This window comes from Paroedura picta, chromosome 7, assembly GCF_049243985.1.
Source record: "Paroedura picta isolate Pp20150507F chromosome 7, Ppicta_v3.0, whole genome shotgun sequence".
Classification (NCBI taxonomy): domain Eukaryota; kingdom Metazoa; phylum Chordata; class Lepidosauria; order Squamata; family Gekkonidae; genus Paroedura; species Paroedura picta.
This window is the reverse complement of record NC_135375.1, coordinates 91268430-91291891: the sequence shown is the minus strand read 5'-3', so window position 1 is coordinate 91291891 and position 23462 is coordinate 91268430. Positions and strand designations below refer to the sequence as shown.

At 42.1% G+C, this 23462-nt stretch overlaps 1 protein-coding gene across 10 annotated transcripts in view; it reads left to right on the top strand.

Annotated features, from left to right (window-relative positions):
• Positions 1-18502, top strand: part of ZNF462 (zinc finger protein 462) — a 163424-nt gene extending 144922 nt beyond the window's left edge. For all 10 annotated transcript variants that reach the window (XM_077345361.1, XM_077345365.1, XM_077345362.1 and 7 more), the window contains 4 exons: positions 8784-9007; positions 10472-10604; positions 14536-14650; positions 15623-18502. In XM_077345361.1, the coding sequence (XP_077201476.1) occupies positions 8784-9007; positions 10472-10604; positions 14536-14650; positions 15623-15830 (680 nt within the window). In that variant the 3' untranslated portion in view covers positions 15831-18502. The remainder of the gene's footprint in view (positions 1-8783; positions 9008-10471; positions 10605-14535; positions 14651-15622) is intronic.
• Positions 18503-23462: the final 4960 nt, after the last annotated feature.

Genomic DNA, 23462 nt, shown 5'->3' with positions numbered 1-23462 from the left:
TTGTTCATGGTGCTAACAGTGCAACCCTCTGAAAAAAAAGTCTAATAGCATTTTTATTGTCATTCAAGCTGACCTTTGGCAGTTTCCTAGTGAAAGATGTAATAGACATGAATCCTATATTTCTAGTGTGTTAAACAAGGGCTAACAACAGTGCCACGCTCTTGCTCTAGATGTTAATAGTACATTAGCATTACAGAGGCATTATGAAAGATTTATAGGCTGATACACCAGCATTAATACCCTGTTCTCATTCTGTATCAGAGTCCCTCTTTTGAAGACTTTGTACTAGTAATTACGGCCTTCCCTTTTCATTTTCACTGTGAGATATAATCAACAGACCATGAATTTAAATGTGCACCTGTCTGACTTTTGTACTACCATTGATAGAGGTCCTTGATCACATCTATACTCCACAAATACATTGATTTTTATCTGCTGGGGCAAAGCACCCTGGGAATTGTAGTTGAGGAAGAGTATGCCCCTATCTCTCCTGCACATTTGAACCACAGTTCTATGGTGTATTCATGCCCAAGTATCCTAATGAACATCTAAATTGGGACATTTCCATGCCAAAAATACTTTTTGTGATCTCATTCTGATGTCAATGAGTTTGACCCCATAACAATGTTATCTCTCTTATGTCTAACTGGGGTCTCACTTTGGATCTTCTGTAGACATTACTCGGACTCTCAGACAAAATTAACAGAAGTCCCTTTGCCTAGTTGGCTCTTACCATGAGTATGCCATCTGTGGATATTAGATTGCTAGGCTTACGATTCATCACACGTGTTCCGCCATTTACTGAAGTCTTCCCAACATAAAATTTTTGTGTCACAAAACTGGTCTCCATTGGCACTGTTAAGGAGAGGTGCCCAGCACAGCCCTAACATGAAACAGAATGAGGTAGTTGCAGTAGGTGGGAACTCTAAGAGACAATCGTGGAAGGATAGCCAAGTGATAAAGTATTATTATGTTTCTAATTGTGTGCCTGTATGATTTGGATTGCCCACTAGGATCTCTTTGACTGACTCTTATTTATTTATTTATAGATTTATACCCCGCCACTCTTGAGAATGTCGTATCGTGGCAGCTTACAATATAAAATCAGAATACAAAATACCCATAAAACTTCCCTTAAGACATTAAAACCAATACAGTAAAATACCAAATATCAATAATCTCAAGATGATGGTATAACTCTAACAGGCCCAGAGACCTAAATCTGCTGTTCCAGCCAAGCTGATGATGTGGCTCCAAAAAGATGTAACGCAAGGGTTCTAACATCAACACTAATCAGCAGCTTCAATGTAGGATGGAACCCACAGATTGTAACTCTGGTCATCGCCTGACCCCAGCCTCAACCAAATACCTGGTGGAAGAGCTCTTTCTTGCAGGCCCTGCTGAACCTAAATAGCTCTGTCAGGGCTCTCAGCTCTTCCGGGAGCTCATTCCACCAGGTTGGGGCCAAGACCAAAAAGGCCCTGGTCGTGGTCAAGGCTAGGCCAAGTATTCTGGGGACAGGTATGACGCTAGTAGCCATGCTTGGCACCGGTGTTACTCGTGATCTGAGCCTCCATAGAAAAGGAGGCATTAAAGATCACCCCCCAAATTCCTGGCGGCCGGTGCAGGTGTTAATTGCACACCCTCCAGGCATGGGAGGCGTGCTGCCTGATCCTGCCCCATTCTACCCAGCCATAGGACCTCCGTCTTGGAGGGGTTGAGTTTCAGATGACTCTGCCTGAGCCATCCAGTCACTGCTTCCAAAGAACTGGCAAACGTATCCAAGGGAGAGTGCATCCATCCACTAGGAAGTAGAGCTGGGTGATATCCCAGCCCAAAGCCCTGAACCAGCTGGCCAGAGTATGCATATAGATGTTGAATAGTGTAGGGGAGAGTATCGCCCCTTGTGGTACCCCACATGGGAGCACTATGGGGTTCGACAGCTCCCCCCCCCCACACACACACACAGCAACCCTCTGTGTCCGGTTCCAGAGAAAGGAGACCAGCCATTTCAGCTGGTAGGTACTCTGGGAGGTACCAGGCTTCTAACTGGCCCCAGTTATAGGGGTATAATTGGATCTAGGAATGCCAGCATCCAAATTGTACCTGGGGATCTCCTGGAATTACAGCTTGTCTCCAGACTATAGAGATCTGTTCCCCCGGAGAAAATGGATGCTTTGAAGGGTGGATTCTATGATATCGTACCCCACTGGAATCCCTGTCCTCTCCAGATTCCACCTCCAAATCCCAACCTGGATCTGGCAACCCTACCTCCCCATCCCTCATCAATGCCCAGGGGGGACCTCACAACCCTTGTTGGATCTGAGGGAATGTGGCACGGTATATCCTGATCTCATCATATATTGGAAGCTAAAAAGGGTCTATGCTTACATGGGAGAGACACTTTTGGATACACACTTTTCTTGGATGCTTTAGGACAGTGGTCCCCAACCTTTCCGAGGCTGGGGACTGGCAGGGCATCGGGCCGCGCCCCCGCGGACCGCGCCCGTGCGGGCCACGGCCGCGGATCGGGCCGCACCCGCGGGCCGCGCCCACGCCGCGCCCGCGGATCGGGCCGCACCCGAGCCGCGTCCGCGAGCCGCGCCCGGGCCGCGCCCACGGATCGGGCCGCGCCCGCGGATCGGGCCGAGCGGGCGTGGCCCGCACAGGCGCGGCCCGGCCCTGATTCCCTCTCCCCGCCTCCCGCAGTAAGAAGCTTCCCGGGCCGCAAGCTTGCGGCCTGGGAAGTTTTTTACTGCGGGGGCGGGGCGGGGAGAGGGAGCCGCGGCCCGGTGCCATGGCCTTTGCGGCCCGGCACCGGGCCGCGGCCCGCAGGTTGGGGACCACTGCTTTAGGATGCTTTGGGCTGAACCTGTGTTGAGCAGGGGGTTGGACTAGATGGCCTGTATGGCCCCTTCCAACTCTGTGTTTCTATGATTCTATGAGACCACCTCTGCTTCACACTTTCCTTGGAAGCCCCTTTCTAGGGCTGCCATAAATCAGTTGCAGCTTGATGGCAAATACATGCATGCATGTTGGATGCCACTAGGAAGTCCTCCATTTTGTAACAAGCATACCAATTTGAAATGCCCTTTCCATCCACTTTGGGTCATTTGATCACCAGCACAGAAAAGATCCCCTTCTTCACATGCTATTTAGTTCCTTAGCTTTCCTCTCTTAGGGGTTTTAAAGCTTTTTCTTCCTTCAAATTAATTTTGATTTATTCATAATTGGCTCTAAAAAATGTATGCTAGTTGGTTTTGTTGTACATTTGTATTTTCCGTTAATGTATATTCTTTGGTAAGAGATAGAATGATCCCCCCTCCCCAGTTTAGGATAGCTACATATAAAGAAAAGAACAAGAAACTGTGGTCTAAATGGATACAGAGATGTCAACTTAGATGGATGCTAATCGGAACAGAATGCATATCTAAAGGTTTCATTAAAATACAGCAAGACATTTTGGTCAAGATTAATATGGGTCTGGGGCTATTTACGGAGTAAGGGGCTGTTCTGGATAGAGAGTTTGGCTCAGTTAAAAATTGAGAATGTGTTTCTCATTTTAAAAGTTATAAGCAACAGGATGTTATCAATCTGCTTCAGAAAGTGCTGTGTAGCTGATTTCAGGTCATCAACTTGCACACTATTGTAAATGTGGGTTTTAACTTACCTTATATAGGCACAGAGGGAGCTGTGAGTCTGTAGACTTTATAAGGCTTTAAGGAGGAAAGTTTTTTTAAAAAACCAGGAACTGGCTATTGCATGGACACTGTGGTAGTAAGAAATAGCTTCTGGCTTGTAAATTGGTTTCCTAAAAGCCTGACCTATTGAACTCCTTTGGCACACCTATGCTCAGAGCTGTGAAAATGCAAATCCAATGCTTGTTGCTCTTTTATTAGTAGAGATAATGCAATTAGTTGTTGCTGTCTTATGATAAGCTACTCCCATCCAGCTTTTGAAGAAATGCCCTATTTTTTTCTAGTGCTGAGCTCAAGTCATCAAATACAAAAGCCTGAAGGCTTTTAATTCCACCCCCACACCTGTTCTACATTGGTCAGGTGATTTAAAGGCATTTTTGGTGCATTAGCCCCCCCCCCACACACACACACACACACAAAGCTAAGAAAATAAATGAAACTTGGATATTTTGGAAAGAAGACTTATACATGAGTATCATTATCTAAACTTCCAGTATTATCCAATTGTTATTCTGTATTTGCCACTGGAATCCAGTTAGATTAGATTGGTTTGATTTTCGAAAAATGAAACTTATGGGAGCTATTCCTAGGTAAATATTTTAAACGAATTAGAAGTTCAGAAATACTATGGGCTGTGGTTTGGAAGTGGCTGAGAATTATTGATAAAGAACTGTTCTTTAAAGTTTTTTAACCCACGATGGATATTAGCATATATTGCATTTTACACCTATCCCAGGTGTTTCGTAGGCTGTAGTTGCTTTCTGCAGGCACATATCCTTCCCCTCTGCCATGCATACAGTATACTGTGTGACATTATTTAGTGTGGAAACCAGTATCCTGGATGCCCTGTTTCTGGAATTCCAACCTTTTAAGGCCTTTGTGCACCTTTGGAAGGTTGAGAAAAAGTGATAAGTTGCTGTCTCTAAATGGCTGCCACAGGAGGCGGAGCCAAATCCAGCCATGGAAAACATTTTTATTTGAATGAGAGCAGCCCGTAACAGTGGCCTTACCAAGGCATTCCCACCCACATTCTGAAAAGCTTGGTGATTGTCAAGGGAAGTAGTAACGGGTTGGGGAACCTTACCCTATTTGATAGAACCAACAGGCAGATAGGGTTTTCTCCCCTAAGCTTCTGCCCTGACCTACGAGGTGAGAATATTAGTAGGTTTTTGTATAGCCCTTGGCAATTTGCTACCATTCTAACTTAATTACTTTTTTTTTTGAAGTATCGGTATTATCAAGGTCACAGTATGAACTAGACCAGGCTTTCTCATCCATGGTTTCATGAAACCTGGGGCTTCTTGATGGCTTTGGAAGGGTTTCCTGAATGGGAGTTAATTAATTTTTATCTTTATACAGCTACCGCTGTATAAACACAAAAGCTAAGGCCTAAGTGGGCAAAGAGTGGGCGGGTGGGCTTTTCACCCACTCTTTCTCAATGGTTAAAAAAGTTGAGAAAGGGTGAATTATGTATGGTTCTCTGTTATAATGTAAACCGCCCTGAGCCTCCGGGGAGGGCGGTATAGAAGTATGATAAATAATTAAATAAATAAATTAGACCTGGAGCAAGCATGGTTGGCTTGCCCAATACACAGACTTGCAATTTAGATTTAAACTTTTATTCTTCTTCTCTGTTTTAAATCAGAGTCCAGTAGCACCTTTATATTCCTACTGTTATGATGGTCAGTTCTTCGTCTGACAAAGAGTGCTTGCACTCGAAAGCTCACGCCTTGAATAAATCTTTGTTGGTCTTAAAGTTGCTACTGGACTCTGATTTTATTGTGCTACTTCAGACCAGCACGGCTACTCATTTGAATCTGTTTTAAATGATACATTGGTTCTTTTGTTGTTACCCAGCTGGGGTTCCAATTTTCTGGGACAAAGCTGTGTCTTAAGTGTCAAGGTGTCAGCAGTTTTGGTATGTGCTGGGGAAACAGGGGTGTCTGATTGCTGTGGCCCCCAGGCACATGTTTGTCCCAGAACAAGGAAGCAAGGTAACTAGGATGCTTACTGAATGGTAACAAACATTCCAAAAATCTCAAAACTTTCTTCCAGCTTTCCAGTCAGCATTTGGTTAAACAAGCTCTTTACCAAGGAAGTTGAAAACTGGAATCCAGCCAGTTAGAGAAGAGTTGGCTAAATATGTAGGGAGAAAAATAACAATGGGATGCTAAGCAGAGTTAGACTTTTTGAAGCACATGAACCTAGAAGACTGTAACTCTGTTTAGGATTATACTGGATGGAAATGTTCTGAAGTGTTGAACAGTCATGTGAATTTAAAGAACGCTGCAGGAGCATGTCACATACACCCTGAGTTGCTTGACAGGAAGGAGGCAATGCCTCCAAAGCATTGATACAGAATTCAGTTGGCAGAACTTTTCTAACAGGGGGCAGGAGCGGGGTGGGAATCTGAGGCTTCTGCTCTCAAATGGCAGACATAGATCTACAAAGGAAATCAAATGCTCACACCAATAAAGAGGCAGCTTCAGAAGAACATTAGAGATATGGAACGGATGAGTTGGTGTTGACCAGATTTCTAAGTGTCTAGCCCGTGTTTTTCCATCCCCTGATTTACACAGGTCTTCTCCCAGGAAAAAAAATGCAAGGCAAGATGACATGAATGTGTCATTGTGCTTAAAGCTTCTGGTGTAGAGCAGGGATGGCCAAACTGTAGCTCTCTAGATGTCCATGGACTACAATTACCTTGAGCCCCTATCTGCTGGGTACTGTAGTCCAAGGGCATCTGAAGAGCCACAATTTGGCCATCCCCGATGTAGAACTTGCTTCTCATGTTACAAAAAATAACATGGTGGAGTGCCATGAGGTGTCTGAACTGGGTCTTTGTCAATTGCACACCCCAGCAGCGACTTTTGACATAATACATTTTTCATATAACACATTTTTATACCCAGATATCACTTCTGTGTAGGAAATGGAAGATACTCCACATGAACAATCATTGCAAATATATCTCTGGTGCAGTGTTAAGGAATGGCCCAATTGGCAGGTTTCTTTCCACAGTAACAGGCTTGTAAGTTGCATGTTGATAATGCACCTGTATAGTGTGCACATCCTACAGGGAAGGGAATTATGTAGGAAATTCATCATTTGTGAAGCAGCCCTCAGCACTATTCACTTGCACTCCCACCAGTCTAAACAAGAAGGAACTAGTATTTTGATTTTCCCCCTCCCTGTAACTTGTGCAATCTTAATAGATTTCATGGCACACTTGATTTTTTTAAGTAAATTTATTTATTTATGTATTTATTTTTAAATCTATTGATTACACATAGTCCGCCTTCCTCCTTGGTAGGACTCAAGGCAGATTACATAAAAACCCATAAAATCCCCAATCCTTAAAACCATAAACCTCCAGATGACAGAAATAAAATCCTCCCACCCACCCACCCCCAACCATCCACAAAGGGGTTCAATCAATGATACAGCAAAGCTTGGGGAGATCCAAACCTCTTAACAAACCTGGCCTCAACCAAAGACCTGGCGGAAGCACTCCATTTTGCATGCCCTGCAAAACTTTGACTGTTTTGTTTTGATTTTAGATACATACACCACTTAGCTTTTGTAGCCGATGCCATTATATAGCACCATCAGCGTATATAACATGTTGCAGAGTACAAGAAGGCAGGTCCATACCCCAAGTAACTCCCAGCCTTAAAAAAAAAGAAATTAATTCAGGAAGGCAGGAATAAACATGGGAAGAATATGTGTTTGTGCTTGTTACAGTATGTCATTTTGAGATCCATGATGGAAAAAAGACGGGATATTTTTGGGTCTTTTAATCCCCCCTTTACATCTCATTGGACTTAGACTGGAGTAACTGCATAGGAGCAATGTGTTAAGTACTCCGTTTACTCATTGGCATGTCCCCAGAGAGCATGCAAGTGGTTGTATGTTGGGTATTAGAAAACTGACTTTGTTGTGACACCTCCCCTTCCTTCTGTAACTCCTAGCAATTTGTTTTTCAAACTCTCCACTGCTTGGGGTTTTGAGGAAAGAAAGTGTGGCAGCCAGAGCAAAAACCCAAGCATCCCAAGTGGCATAGTTATAACCACACGTAATCCTAAAGCACACACAATGGAGGCTTTGGGTCACGGCCTGTGTTCAAAAACAAAGACAGAAATGTACAAGGGATTCAGAAAATTCAGAATTTGCTTTGTCCCCAAATTCCACATAGCAAACAACCTTTATTTACCACCGGATATAGCATGTTTTAAAGGTAGATAAGCCTGTTGATTTGAGTATAAATTTTGCATGGCATTAACCTTAGAGAGGAGTCTGTACAGGAGAAAGTCTGCAGGTTTTAGGGAAGAGAAGGAAAATCAGATGATTTGTGAACAGAACTGTACCTGCATTCTGGGCTGGCTGTGGATTTGCTCTTCTTCACCAAAGGAAGCCTGAAGTGAGCACCTCCAGGGCAAGCCTATGCTGTTGTTTTGCCCCCACCCACCCCCCATGCCAGAAACAGGACTTGAGCAGGCCTATGAGGTGCCCCCCCCCAGCAATTAAGTTAAAATGAGAGTACCTACCTGTCTTGACTTCAGTTGCTATCATGTGCAACAAGCCTCGATCAGCAAGGATTTGCATTGCCTGGGCTTGTCCCCTTCCTATGCCCTCCAGGCCCATCATTGGCCATTGTGTGTGTGTGGGCGGTGTCGACATCACCATATTACCAAATATTTTTAATTAAAAATTAATTATCTCTCACCCAATTGGTGGAAGCCTTCTGGGGCTGTCACAAAACCCCAGGTTTGATGAAACCCTGGTTGAGAAAGCCTATTCTGTTGAACTTTTTTTTCAGGATCAAGTCTAAGCAGACAAACAGGGATCTTAATGATATTTGAATGTGATGGCTGCATTTTTATCTGTCCTGCATCTTTCAGTCTTTGAGTAGACTATACATTCGTTGCAGAGTGGGATGCAATTATCATAGTCCCTGCTTGTTCCAAAAGTCATACTTTAGAACCAGATCCATTGGTGGTGGGCTCGGAATGACTGTTGGGAAAACTGATTGGGCAGCCACAATAACTTCATTAATAGAACTTTCCTTTCCCCCCTACCCAACAGAAGAACGAGTGGTTCCCATAGAAGTGTGCCGTTCCAAGCTGTCCAAATATTTGCAGGGAATTGTTTTCCGCTGTGACAAGTGTACCTTCACCTGTTCCAGTGACGAGAGCTTACAGCAGCACATAGAGAAGCACAATGAGCTACGCCCTTACAAATGCCAACTCTGCTATTATGAGACCAAGCACACGGAGGAGCTGGATGCTCATCTTCGAGATGAGCATAAGGTAAGTCCTTACTAGCTATGCCTACCAGGGCACATTCTCCATTCTGAAATTCCATAGGTGCTGGCTGTCCAGTATAAACAATTTCCTCTGAATCTTACAATGGAAAACGTCTTTGCCCCATAATTAGGAAGACCATAATGCTTGCTGCTAGCTTTTATGGCTTTTACAAGTTCATTAGGCAAATTCACATCTAAGAATGACTACAGGGGACTCCCATGTATAAAGGCACTTTACCTCTGAGTGCAGCTGAAGGCTGCTTGTAGATTCTCCGTATTTTTCACATTGCTTAGAAGCAACCCAATTCTCCTCCTGAGCTTCCCATAGACTACACTGCCTGCTCCTCCCTCCTGGCCTTGCCAACAGCAAGTTGGTCCAGTGAGAAAATCCATCCTGACTCCACAGTTTGAGACTTGAGGTGAATAGGTAAGATATTAACAAGGAGGTTTTAAAAGCCTGGGAACCAGGATGTAAAAGAAAGCACCCAGGTTTCTGAATCTTTTGAATTGGTGCTCTCCCCCTGATTTGAATCTGCTGGTCTACATCATCACTTTACTAAGCAAACCTAGATGCCTACCTAAAGTCCAAGGGGTCATCCTCCCATCATGTAGCTATTCCTATGAGGACCTGGGAGACCCAGGATCAAATCCTTATTCTGCCATGGAGGCCTGGGTGCTCTTGGATCAGTTGTATCCTCTGAGGCTAACAAACATCACAGGGTGGCTGTGAGGATAAAGGGGAGGATAAGGTGTAAGCTGTTTGAGGTTACTGCTGCTGGGAAGACAGGCAAAGTACATACCTATGTATGGGTGAAATAAGTAAATATTCTGCCAGTGGAAAAGGAGCCACTTCAGTTAAAGGAAGGGCTCTTTGGCTGGAGGAATTTTTAAAAATGTATTGATAATTTGATGCTGCCCCAAGACTACTTTTGGAGAAAGGCAGCCTAAAAAACCTAATAAATAAATATTATGCTATCATTTGTTTTATATGCCACTTGGGGAAAAATCTGAATTGGCTGGGAATAAGAACACTTAAAATTCCAGTGGTGGCCACAGAGCACCTTAACAAATGTATATTCTGTTCTTCCTTGGTGATTCTTTCTTCTTTAATAATTGGAGGAGTAACTGCTATCCTAGACCCAAGTTATTTTGCTTGTGTTTTCTTAGCAAACGTTTCACAGAATACAGCTGGTGGCTTTTAGTATTGTTCCCTCCCCATTATTATGTTTTTTTTGGGGGGGAGTCTTGTGGCCTTTCCCCCTCTTGAATATTGAGTACTACCAAAAGAGCCCATCTGTCTTTGTTGTGCTCTATTTAACACTTCAGGAGATGCTATAATTATGTGGGCGAGACACTTACAAAAATCGAGACCCACCTTCCCACTAGCATATGGAGAACTTCAAGGATGTATGATGTGTGCACAGCATCCAAATACAAGGCCTCTGTATTTTTTTTTCCTTCTCCAAAGGTGAGTCGCAACTTTGAGCTGGTTGGACGGGTCAACTTAGACCAGTTGGAACAAATGAAGGAAAAAGAAGAGAGTTCCAGCAGTGATGAGGAAGAAAAAGAAGAGGAGATGAGTCCCAAGGAGGAAGAAAGAGGTCAGTATTCATTTCTGGTTTCTGATGTCCAGCATAAAACCATACCCTGATTCTTCCCTCAGCCCCAAGATTTGGGTTACCGACATTTCCCCACCGGCCCACCCTAATAAGCAAAATTGAGGTTTTTTTACTTTAAGGTGGTGGGGGGGGGGAAGTTATCACTCTGGGTCTCCAGAGTCCAGAGCTTAAGTGGTCAGGCCCTGTCTCTTGCCACTTAATCATGAAACATCTGGATGACAGAAAAGGCTTACACACACACACACACACACACATGCACACAGACTGTTTTTGTGAAACCAGCAATCTTGTGCACAGTCAGGCTGGCCTAAGTGAACTCTGTACAGAATCATACTGTTAATCTCTTTACCTAATTCAGCATCCCAGTTCATGCAACTATATAAAGGTGAATAAAGCCTGCCCAATTCAGAGCAAGGGATCTTCTGAGTATATATTTAACCCTCTACACTTCAGTGCTTCAAACACCCACAGCATTTTTCTAGCTCTACTTAAGATTGTTCCAGCTACAGTAGAAATATTTGAGAATGGGGTGGGATTATTTATTTTAAGAAATGGATTCTTTCTCACTTAGAAGTCAGTTACCACTTAACTGTATCTGGAATAAATGGGAACAATTTAAACTCGTATGGGAAAAAGATACTCGTGTAACAAACAGACCGGAAAGCTCTTCTGGTAATGGACAGAAAGAAGCAGAGCTACTGGGGGAAAGAATTGCACATTTTTGATACCTTCTTGAGTACTGATCTTTCCCTTGACAGAATCCTAACCTCAAGAGTTTCTGCTTCCCTTAAAGAGCCATTAGCCTTCATGGCCAAAGGATGTTGAAGCCACAGACACAACTCAGCATAGCATGGCTCCTAGTTCTGGGTTTCCCTCTTTGTAGCTGCTTGAAGTGCTTATTGGATTCCATCATCCAGAATCAATTTGGGGAGGGCTGTGGCCCAGTGGAAGAGCTATGCATGCAAAAGGTTTCAGGTTCAGTCCATGGTATCTCCAACAAGAAGGATCAGTTTGTAGTTGAATTTATTGTGTCTGGCTGTAGGCTGCAACAATAATATAAAACATTAGAGGATCGGTTTGTAGGGGATGTGGGAAAATCTCTATCTGAGAACCTGGAGAGACACTCCCAGAATAAGTAGGTCAGTAATCTGGTTCAGTATAAGACCGTCTCACACATTCATGCATTGAACGAATGCCCACAACAGGCAAACAGATAGCAAATGCATTTACTAGATCAATATTCACAGAAACTGAGAGAATGCATTCCTGTATTTATTCTTTGGTAAGTCTATGGTGCACATTTTTCTGGGCCTAACTCAAGTTTCATTATAATATTTAGCATTAATTGACACTTTCAGAGCATTCCACAGTCCTAGAAGGCAGGCATAGCGTTGATTAAAGGCAGAGACCATGAGAAGGATCAGTCACTTGGAGAGGCAGAGGACAGACCTGAATTGAAGACATTTTGATGGATATGTTTTTTAGCCACATAAGTTCTCAATTTGCACCATTCGTTAAACAATTTTTGTCAGTGGGGGAGTTATTGGTTCCATAACTTTAAAAACAAACAAACAAGCAACCTGTTTTCTTCCCCACTGTGTGGTATTCACACGTTTGTTGCCCTCTGAGCATCATGCTCAACTACAAAAAGCTTTTGATGGATTTCTTTTTCTTGAACCACAGCTGTCATCAGTATCCTCCTCACTTCTTTCTGTTGCGCAAAGATTTGAAGACCACTCCTGATTCAAGGATCTGTCCATCAGGGGGAGGCACACTTACGGCCTTCTGCAATTTGTGTAAAAACGTGTACATTGAAATAAATGTATGCAAACATGGGCACTCAATATAATTAATTTTCAATAGCAGAATTTAGGACTTTCAGCATAAAACTTCAGGCATTACTTCTCCCCAGCCCTGTTGTGTTTCAAATTTATTCTGTGTGAGAACCAAACCGTGAGATACTTAAGCGGATAAAGACCAGCATTTTGTGAAAAGATGCTTTTAACATCAAGAGGACAAAAATCTCTATAAAGTAATGTATGCTGCTTGATAGATGTTTTCAGCAATCAGTGTGAAAGGGGAGGGGGGGAATGTTTTGGACAGATAGTGATGGTATCTCTTTCCCGGTGCTGAAGCCAGCTTTTAATTTGGGGGGGGGGGGGAGTAAAGCCACTGTGTGGGTTTTGTGTGTGTGATTGTCAGTAGCTTAAGTTGGCTCATGAGCTGTGTACATTATAATAAAATGTGGGAATGAGGCAAGTGGAGATCAGCAGTAAATGAACCAAAATCCCCCATTTCTTTCATTATGTACTTTGAGAGGACTCCGGGAAGGCAAAGGCATTGGCATTCTGTTGTTTTCTTGCTCAAGATAATCCCCACTAAAGAATTAATGCTTGGAGCAGATGGCGCCGTCTCATTTTCAGTGAAAAGAATCAAGCGAGATAGTCCAAGCAATTATTTTTAATGGCCTGTGTGGTGATCATCTTAATTTTGCGAGGGGAAAAACGTTTCATCTTTTGTTTGGGGGCCTGTCCCCTTGTTCACACAGAGGCCTGCCAATGGAATGTCTACTGTGACTTCAAGGTTTTGTGCAGGTACTCAGTTATGCCGGCTGGGCACGATCCTGCACTTCTTAAGTCACACTGATTCCAATAGGAGAGAGATTTAAGGACATCATCAGCTCAGTGGGACAAAGAAGCACTTAAATTTTGGCTAGATCATGAACCACATTCTAGACTGGCAAAGGCATAGCCAGATTAGTACTTTGTTGAGCTCTATCATACAGGCATCCAGTTGGAGTTCTTGTGTCTGGGAAAGCTGTAGTTGCAGTCCATTTTGGATGAAAGCCAGTGCAAAATTCCCATTTAGATTGCAGTCTGAAATTCCAGGGCCGGAAGCAGCCACAGCCATTAACTTTCTCCCTTTCCAGTTGTCCTTGACCTATATGCTCACACTATAATGGAGGAAAATATGCAAGAACACTAGACTTCCTTTTTTTGTGAAGTTTGCCTCAGTACTAAAAAAGAAGCTAGTCAAATGATCATCTTTCTTCTGATGCTTGGATGGGGCGAGGTGGCAGAGAGAACCTTTGTCTGGGTACCCATGATGGCTGCCGATAACCCTGTGAGCAGCTCAATGTTAACAGGGTGTGAAAAGAACAGGAGAGGAACATTCCTCATGCTTCCTGCTCATGTGCATGACAGTTTTGTGTGACACAGATCTTTTGTGCTCACTCAGACACACACTGTCCTTTTAAAACTTCATCTGGAGATGAGAAGCATTTTGTCACACAAGATGGAGTTACCAAGGAGCAGAAGGTGCTCAACGTTTACCTGCATTCCTTGTTGGGTCCAAAGCTGTCATCTGAATGCTGAGAAGTTCATGTTAGAGATCAGTAACCTTCTAAAATAATCAGGTTTTCAACAGCAGCACTGAGGAATATATTCTTGGGTCTAGAGTTGCATTTCAAGACTAATAAGAAAGGATAATGTAGAACAAAGAGTAGAAATAAAATGGAAAATGTAGAAATAAGATTAATGACTCAACTATTGCGTTTTGACGTGGAAGACGGAATTAATAAATAATATGCATAAGGTAACACATCTTACCAAATGTTAAATATTTCTCAGTTTCTATTAGATAAAAACTGGGCTCTTTATGTGTACCTAAATGGGAGCTGCTAAGTGTCACACTTCCTTAATGAATCCAGATTTGTGTATCGCTTAATGATCGCATTTAGTGTATTGGTATCAGCTAATTAGTTTTACACTCAGAATTCCCTCTCTTTATTTCTTTACAAGGAATTGTTTGTTTACCTTCCAGAGAATTTCCAGGAAATGACGTGTTCTAGATTTTTAAAAAGTAAAGGCGGGGACCCTTAGTGAAGGCTAACGTATGCTTTGTTTTCCTGTAGAGTCCATGAGATTCTCTGAGAACGGACCTCCGGAAAAACGGTTTCCATGTGAATTTTGTGGTCGATCATTTTCAGAAGGCTCTGAATGGGAGAGGCATGTACTGAGGCACGGCATGTAAGTTGGCTTAAGAATTTCTTTTCTGCAAAGGCCATGGTTGTTCCCCACAGCTCCTCCTCCATTGTGTACACAATGAAGGAAAGAATTCTGAAGTTCCTTCCAACATGGGGAAAAATAGCCTTTCATTTGCAGATTAAGGTCTCAGGTGCAGCCTAAAGTGCTACTTCTGGCCCCTGGAGATGGTTTTTTGCAGCAGCAGCAGCAGCAGCAGTGCTAAGGAACACAGGCTACATGGGAAGAAAGATGTGCTGTGAACAGGGAAGATGGCAGGGCAAGAGACTGAAGCAAAAGTGAGAAAGGAAGGATAAAGGAACCTGGGGGAAATTTAATGGGGAGGTGTGCTCTGTCTAATTTCTAATGGTCACAGAAAGGCTTTTATGACCTGGAATGGTTAGTTGCCTTCTCTCTTTGATTAGCAGAAGTAGGCGAAATTATTCAGATGTGCTTAATTTATACAGACTGTATCAGCTTAATTTTGCAGAATTTGGGCTACTTTGGCACATAATTGCCAATGCTTTATTGTTTTTAGCTCAAAGCACATGCAGTGCTGGTTATGGAATTCTGAAATCAGGGGTGATTGAAATCAGGGGTGCGTTTTTCCTGCACACTGAGGTAATGAGGCAGCAAAAGTACTCTTAGATAGCCCATCAGAAATAGTTGGTGCCCCTTAGCAGGAGGGACTTGCAGAACTTTTATACTATGGTCCAGTTAGGGCCATTACAATGTTGAGTTCCCCGTGGGATGTTAAGTAGGGTTGTGCAATTCGGCAGCTGAAGCAGCCATTCCTGCCCGTAGCAGCCAGTTCCGCACCGCAGGGGGGAGGTACGGGCGGCAGCGGGCACACACACACAGGCGCGGAGCTCCACTATGGGCGGAACGGCCGCTTCGGCTGCCGAATCACACAACCCTAAAAAGGTATGTGATATCTCGGAATCTAAACATCTGACTCTCTGCTCATGGGATTTCCAGGGCCTTGAATGAAACCAAGCGAGTGATTGCTGAAGATGGCCAGCCGAAAGAAAGTGCCGAAGATGATGTTAAGGTACCGTTGGCAGAAGAGATGGAGAGCAGCACGAAAATAGTGGTAGACTTTCCCCACAAGAATGAACCTGCCGTCTGTATTGTTGCTGCTGCTGATAAATCACTCCAAGAGAATGCAGAGGCCAAAAGTGAATGAACACCTGGTGTGATTTCAAACAACCTACTTGAACAGTGATCGATGGGAGAGGGTAGGGAGGGGGACAAGGAAGAATCAAAGCTGCTTTTAGGACTGAATGATCTATTTTCAAAGCACTGGTACCTGTGTGAGTGTGTGGGTGTGTGTGCGCGCGCGCGTGTGGGTGTGTGTACATATATTAAATTTATTTAAGTGAGGGCGATGAAATATGTGACTCCATTACATCGCTGCAGCTCTTCTGGATTTTGACAATGGGAAGTTACGTTCATTTGAACTTGAGAAGCAAAACTTCCCAGTGTTCCTCACGTTAACGCCAACGTGCTTTGCCATGGAGACTTCGGATTGTTTCAAGAATGGAAGTGTCATGAGGATGGAAGAGTGCAGGGGTGACAACTTTCAGCGCTCAGATTTGGGCGCTCTTTTTTTCTAGTTTTAATATACATATTACGCGTTTTCCAGACTGAATGACTGACCGACCGACGCTTTAGAAAAAGAAGAAAAACAAAAAACAAAACAAAATAAAAACTGCTTTTTGCTTAAAACAGTCACCTGTTTCCTAGTACCTCAGAATTAACCAAGGGAAATTTTAAAAAACAAATCTCTGCATTTGTCAGTACTACCTGTTGTCATTGTGGTTAAATGTAGAGAGTGCGAGAGAGACTGACTGCTGGGCCAGATAGTGAATGGAAGAAAAATTAAAAAACCACAAAGTTTTAAAAGAAAGGAAAACAAAATTGTGCTCAAAATCCCTGTTGGGGTTTTATTTCTTAAAATACTGTGATTTTTTTAATTATTTTAGTAAAAAAAAATTACAAAAAAGAGAGAATTCCTAGATACCTGTCTGTGACTTGTCATCTTTTATTCCAGGTAAGCTGTTTGTTAGCATTTGGCTATGATTTTAAGGTTTCTTTTTGTAATAGACTCATGTGACTGACTCTGTGCCGTTTTTTGTTTGGCCCCATGTCTCCGTTCACTCAGCCTGAGGGATTACAAATACAGCACAATTAAGTTTTTTTTTCATGTAAAGTAATGTTATTTCCTCCACCCCCTAGGAGACTTGGGGCGGGGAGAGAGGATTAGTTCTTGTGAATAGAGTATTTCTTTCTTTCTTTTGGTTTTAAACATGTGGAAATAGCAAAGAAGTAACTTTTTTAAGAAAAAGAAAAAAAATCCCATTAAACTAAAGAACCAAACTTACAGCACAGCTATGCAGGTTGTGGACCAATCAAATGGGTCCTCATAATCATTCTGTTGCTTGTCAAATTTAACATCTCACACTGATTATTGTTTTGGTTTTGAAGAACGGTTGCCTTTTTTTTCCTTTTTATATGTGGCGTGTCTTGTTTTGGCGCGATGGGGGAGGGAAGGAGGGGAGGGAGTCGACAAAAAACTTCTGCAAGCTTGAGGTGACCCAGCTCCATAGTCCTTGGAGCCTGAAGAATCCTCTTTTTGTGGATGTCAGGATGGGGCGTTAAACTGTTTGTATCGCCTCCCGTTAGCTCTTCGCATGAGGGGAAACAGCGTAGCATAAATAGGAATCTACATGCATGGAATCTGTGCTCCCGGTTCCTTATTCACGTAAAGCACATTTTTATGTGCGTGAATATGAAACGGAAGAGCCAGGCCCATGAGTAATGGTCTGATTGTGAACAAAGGGGTTTCTTTCCAAAAAATTAGAAAGTACTTGACTAAATCCTAGTTTTAGAAATGCATGTGTCTCTTTGGGTTAGTTTTCTTTTTCATGTTTTTGTTTTGGCTTTTTTTTTAAACTTCAAGGATGTGGGGAGGGAAGGGGGTGGGAGGAAAGAAGGAAGGAAGCTGCTGAGAAGTCAGGTGTCCAACAGAACTTCTCATCAGATTGATGGCAAGAAAGAGAGAAAAGAAAATAAAACTTGCATTTGTGGAATAAGTGCTACTTGAAAAGCATGGTGTTTTGATTTTGAGGATTCATGTTTTGGGGTGGGGTGGGGTTTTTGCTTTTATTTGAAGGGAGGGAAAGTCATGTGGAAAACACATTGGAAGGACAAGTATAAATACACATTTTGTGTCTGTATGTTGTTTTTTTTAAAAAAGAAATTGGCCTCATTTCAAATGTATTTAAACAGTTCCATACCTGGATTGGGTGTTTGTAATGGTTACCAAAAATGAAAAAGATGAAAAAAAATGAAATAAATGATTGTGACATGCTTTTATCACTACTTTATTTTTCAAATAACATGTAAATATTGTAATCCATTGGACTTGTTTTTGTTTTGGGGGTTTGTTTGTTTTTTTTGCTAACCTGTTAATAAATATATGGGACCATTATCCTTTTTAACAAGCCTAGAATGTCATATTTTTGTTGTGTTTTTTCCCTCCCAAATGTATACCTTGATATATTGTGGACACATATTTTAGATGCATTATTATGATTCTTTTGGCTGTAATGATGACCTAGGATTGAGAATAACATTTTTTTTTCATTTGTTTAATTTATACAGAGGACTTTTTCAGAGTTTGACAGAAGGAAATAAATAGCAAAATGATAACCCACTGGCTCCAGAACTCAGTATTTCCTAATTAAAATTAACTACTGCTCAGTGTTTGGTGGAAGGAGTGGAAGTTCTGAAATGTTGCACTGATAACTTTTTTTAAGGCAAAAAGAAAATGAATAAAGAATTTTCAAAAGTGAATGTGTGTATGGTTCTATCCAGTTGGGAATTAAACATTAAACCCCTTACCTCTCTCTTTTTAAATCGGGCTTCCCCCTTGAACCACCCCACCTTTGGTGGGAAGTGGTGTTTTCAGCCATTGTATGGTGTGTGGGGGGGTGTTGGTTGGTTTTTCCCCCCTGGTTTGGTTTTAATTGTATTGTATTGTTGTGAACCACCCCAAGCTGGCTGGCCAAGAGGGACGTTATATAAATCCAATGATAAATAAAATAAATCTTGTTTCAAAATAATAAGAGGGAAATTTCCTGACTTCTAATCAAAGAGAAATCCCTGAAAATAAAAGGCTGTTGATGCTTTTTTGATGCTTTTGGTTTGTCCCCTCTCTTAATAATTATCTCCAACCTGCAAAAAACTCAAAGCAGTTATAGTCAGGAACAGTATACTTATCCCCAAAGTTAAGCTCTTCAAACGGTACAGTCTAATACAGATTCACTTGGGGGTAAATCTTCGCTGAACCCACTGGGACTTTCTTCTGAGTAAACATGCTCATGATTGCCCTATATATCTCATTAATTTCAATGAGAAAACTAAAGTAACTCTGAAACCTATTTAACTTTGAAGTAATGAACCCTGGCTGGATTGTATTCAGAGTAAAATAGATTCCAATAAACGTTAAAGAACCAAATCATTCACCTCAGTAGTCTTTGGGTTGGCATCTTTCAGGGTGAAATTCTGGCAGGCCAGACTTGATTACAAACTAGAACTCTAGTGCCAAAATCATTCACTCCTGTCAATGTCAGTGCTTCAGTTCTTTATACTGGCCTTTTCCCCCTTTTTGTATCTTGCATAAAGACCCTAGTCGTGATCAGCCCTATCTTCCCATTATTCCCGTCTATGGGGGGGGGGGGAGATAATAAAGAATGGTGTGTGAGGCAAGGGCTGCATAAGAGCAAATGCAGCTATGTATATTGTTTCTGTTGGTGATAAAGGGCTGAGGAGGAGGAGGAGGAGGAGGAGGAAGAACCTGAAGGATGATGGTACCCATTTCTCAGTCTTGGTGTTCTCGGAAGAGGCTCCCGGTAACAAAGGTAATAAGGAAGATGAATTGTTTTAAGAAAGCAAGAAATCTGGGAGTTGGTGAAATATTTGTGTGTGTGTGTGTGTGTGTGTGTGTTTAAGGCTCCAAAAGAAGGAACTGGTGATGACTTTATGGTTTTTCTGTTTGCTTCATTTGCCAAAAAAATTTTTTTATATGATTTTGGAACACAAAGCAGTTTCCAGCCAATAAAGCTAGACATACGCATAGCATAATTCAGTATAAAATAAATCAAGTTGTAAATCCTGTTTATTTCAATGTGAGAATTACATGTGTTTTACTCCCATTAAATTGCTAGGACCAATCATCTGTTTATAGCAGAGGTAGTCAAACTGCGGCTCATGGGAATTGTAGTCCATGGACATCTGCAGGGCCGCAGTTTGACTACCCCTGGCTTGTAGGATGGGATGGTGCACAAGAAACATTCCTGTGCAGAACCTTACCCGCCTTCCCAGCCCACTCTGAATTCCATTGCAATTATACTAATACAGCACTGAGGTATCATCAAATGGGGGCCTGCAATCCCAACAGTTTCAGAATGACTATTGGGAGTTTTTTTGTTGGTTTGTTTTTGTACAGTTACTTGTATAGCAGAGAAACGTACACCTCAGGGCTGCTGCTGAAAACAACAAACTTACCCCCAGGTCTTTCACTCTTCCTCTAAACTTGTGTTACCTTGTCGTTATGTGAGTTTTCTCCGGCCTCACTACAAAATAGGAGCTGCTGCGTGCAAAAGACACGTGTTTACCAACGGTTTCCAAGTGATTCTGCCCTTGATGGGGAAAGTGCCATTTTCAGCAGCAGCCCTGTGCCATACCATGTTCACTGTCTATATCCTAAACCTGGAAAGAATATCTTCATTCCTCCTTTGGAACCAAAAGTCAAGGAAAGAATTAGTGTTTCCAGTTCAAAGTTCATCTTTGCCACCACTAGCCTTAAGCAAACTATCATCTTTCAGCATTACTTCCCACAGCTGCAGTGCAGTCATATGAACCTGTTGCAGGGTGGTGGTTCTTGCAGGGATTACAGAAGTAATGTCAAATGTTTAGAATACTCAGTAGTGCCCTATGAATTATCAATGTTCAAGCAACTAGCAAGGTTCAAATTAGCATCACAAAACAACTTTTCATGTCCCGTGAGATTTGTGTTGCCCAATTGACAGTGGACTGCCAATTATAAAAACGTTACAATGCAATAATTCCTAAACAGTTATAGGCATACACTCTTCTATATTACAGTCTGTGAAGCTTAGAAGGCTCTGACTTGGTGAGAGACGTGTTGTTCATGAAAAATAAAATGAACTATTAATATGCCCAAAGTTCAAGAAGTAAACCATAATTACAAATAGCATCAATCAGAGATGGAAAGAACTCTGTGTACAAGTAGCTAATTTCTTCTAGGAAAGAGGTGATGCTCTTGATTCTCAGCCAAAAAGATATTTTGCAAAATGAGATTATAAGATTCTCAAAATGGTCATATTGCAACTGTGAAAAGCACAATTCAAATGAAAACGTTACAAGAAGCGGTAAGGGTGTGTGTGTATAAATGCAAGATATTTATATAAATGAGTCATTCTCAGGCTCCCAAATTATATATTTCTTTTTGCTGAGGTCTCTTAATTGGAATCTGTTTCAGCTACAAGGAGCGAGAAGGCCATGTATTTCCAAAGAAAGCCTTTAAAGCTACATCCTTGGGCATATAGCTAGACAATTTATCTTGTTGGCAAAATAGCCACCAGGACTATGTTTTATACAGTCAGCAATAAGAGGAGAAACAACTGGGCATTTATTACTCTACACAGCATAGTTAAAACATTGTTGAATGCTACATTTGTACGAACATGCTAAGTGCAACTGTAAACACCGACCACTGCTCAAGAGTAATGACTTGTTATGCTACCATAAATTAAGTTCTTTTGTGCATATCTAAGATTTCCAAAATACTTCCATAATATTTGAATCACTAAGAGGGGGCATGTTTATTTTAAATCATTCTCAACCTTTGGAAATTTTTAAACAGGCTGGATAGCCATCTTGACAGGATGATTCTGTGAAGGCTTAAGGGGGGCCAGGTTACAGTGGATGAGTGATAGGGTTGTGAGTGTCCTGCATAGTGCAGGGGGTTGGACTAGATGACCCATGAGGTCCCTTCCAACTCTATGATTCTATGATTCTAGAGAATCAATTCAACACTTAAAAAAAAACAGTTCAGAGAGGATTTTTCTCCACAAAGAACTGAAAGGGAACCTCTCTGTTAATCTGAAGTTGATGCAGAACTGAATCCTTAAAGAATTAGTAAGCAGTCCACCAAGTATGTGGGAGATTCTATTTCCCAGTGAGCCATTTAAAAGGAAGAAGAGCAGGAGGAACTGGTTCTCAAGTAAAGGTTTTGGCCACTGAGGAACTCTGGTTCTGCCACAAGAGCTCAACATGGAGGATTTCTGAAGTGCCTTTCTAAACACAGTAATTTTTTCCCCTTTTTTATATCAGTTATTGGGGCTTCTTGAAAGAAACGAGCATCAAGTAGTTGTGTTAAAGGATATGATATTTAAAAAGACGGAGGCCTATGAGGAAGAAGAAACGGAGCTCAGTTTGAGAGACCTGGTAAGACGGTGTTTAGCTGCTGAATAAAATAACCACTTTGTTGTTTTGCCCAAGGCCTCAGGCTGCCCTGAGGTAACTAGGCCTCAAACTTAATTGTCACCTCTGGTCACCATTTAAGAGATTCATTTTTTTGAGGAGGGGATGCAGAAGCTGGCTTAAAAAAAAAACTATATGTAAGGCAAAGTAAAAATCAAGGCCTAGGAAAGAAAGAGAATTGTGACATATGGATATTTCATGTGTATTTCAATAACTAGATTAATGCACTAGGAAATTACAAAGCCCGCCCCCCCCCAAAAAAAACAACAACTAATGGCAGCAAATTATAGAGCCAAGTCTCCTCTTATAGACAGATGAGGTTGGGGAGAGGACTAGGCCTGGCCCAGCCAGCCAGGGAGGCCTCAGGCAAAGTAGCAATGGTTTGGGTATTGAAAGGTGTTGTTTGAACTTTAAGGATAAAAATGTGATATTTTCCTATGATGACTGGTTAAAGAATTTCTCACGTTTGTGGGATGTGTTGATAAGCACAGAGGAATATGCTGAGGTTCTACATTGCTAACAGCATAGCTGCAAACTATTTTTCCATTCCTTTAACAGGTGACTGACTGACTCCTTGGCAGAAGTTCCTCAGGTAAAGCTTTTCCATTAAGTAGTGCGGAAAGTTTCATCTGCTTAATTTCTGCTTGGCATACATACCGCTGTTAAAAGTACAGAAATGCCTGCAAGTTTTATGCTGGAGGAAATGTGTAACCAGGAAAATCATCCTCTCTCTTTAAGCATAACGCTGCCGTGAAAGAAGATTATAACACTGGCTTCTTCTGCTAGTTCTCCCCCTGATCCCATGTCCCCACCTGCCCTGGTGGAACAAGTAGGAATCTCATTTTGCCCTGCAGCAGTTGGGACTGGAAACTGGGCATTGGAGAAATTGTAGCTGCGCTTACTTTGGTAGTGACAGAGCTGCTAAAGAGATGTAGTGATTCTCCAACCTGTAGCCTGGTAACCCTATATCCAATTAAGTTAATGGTTCCTCTGTGGACGGTGACTTTTCTTACTACTGATAGCATGTGATTTGATTTAATTTACCAGGAAATTAGATTTGGTGAATATTTCTGATGGGTTTGTGCATAAAGTCAAAGGCATCTAGACCACGTTGTCTGCTTCCATACATCCAAAGAGTGCTTTCAGGTGATAGTCATTGTGTCTGGATTGAAAAGTATTGACCCAGAGTGGCACATAGTCTTTCACCTGGCAGGGGCTCCTGGTATCTACTGGCAAGGGCTCCTGG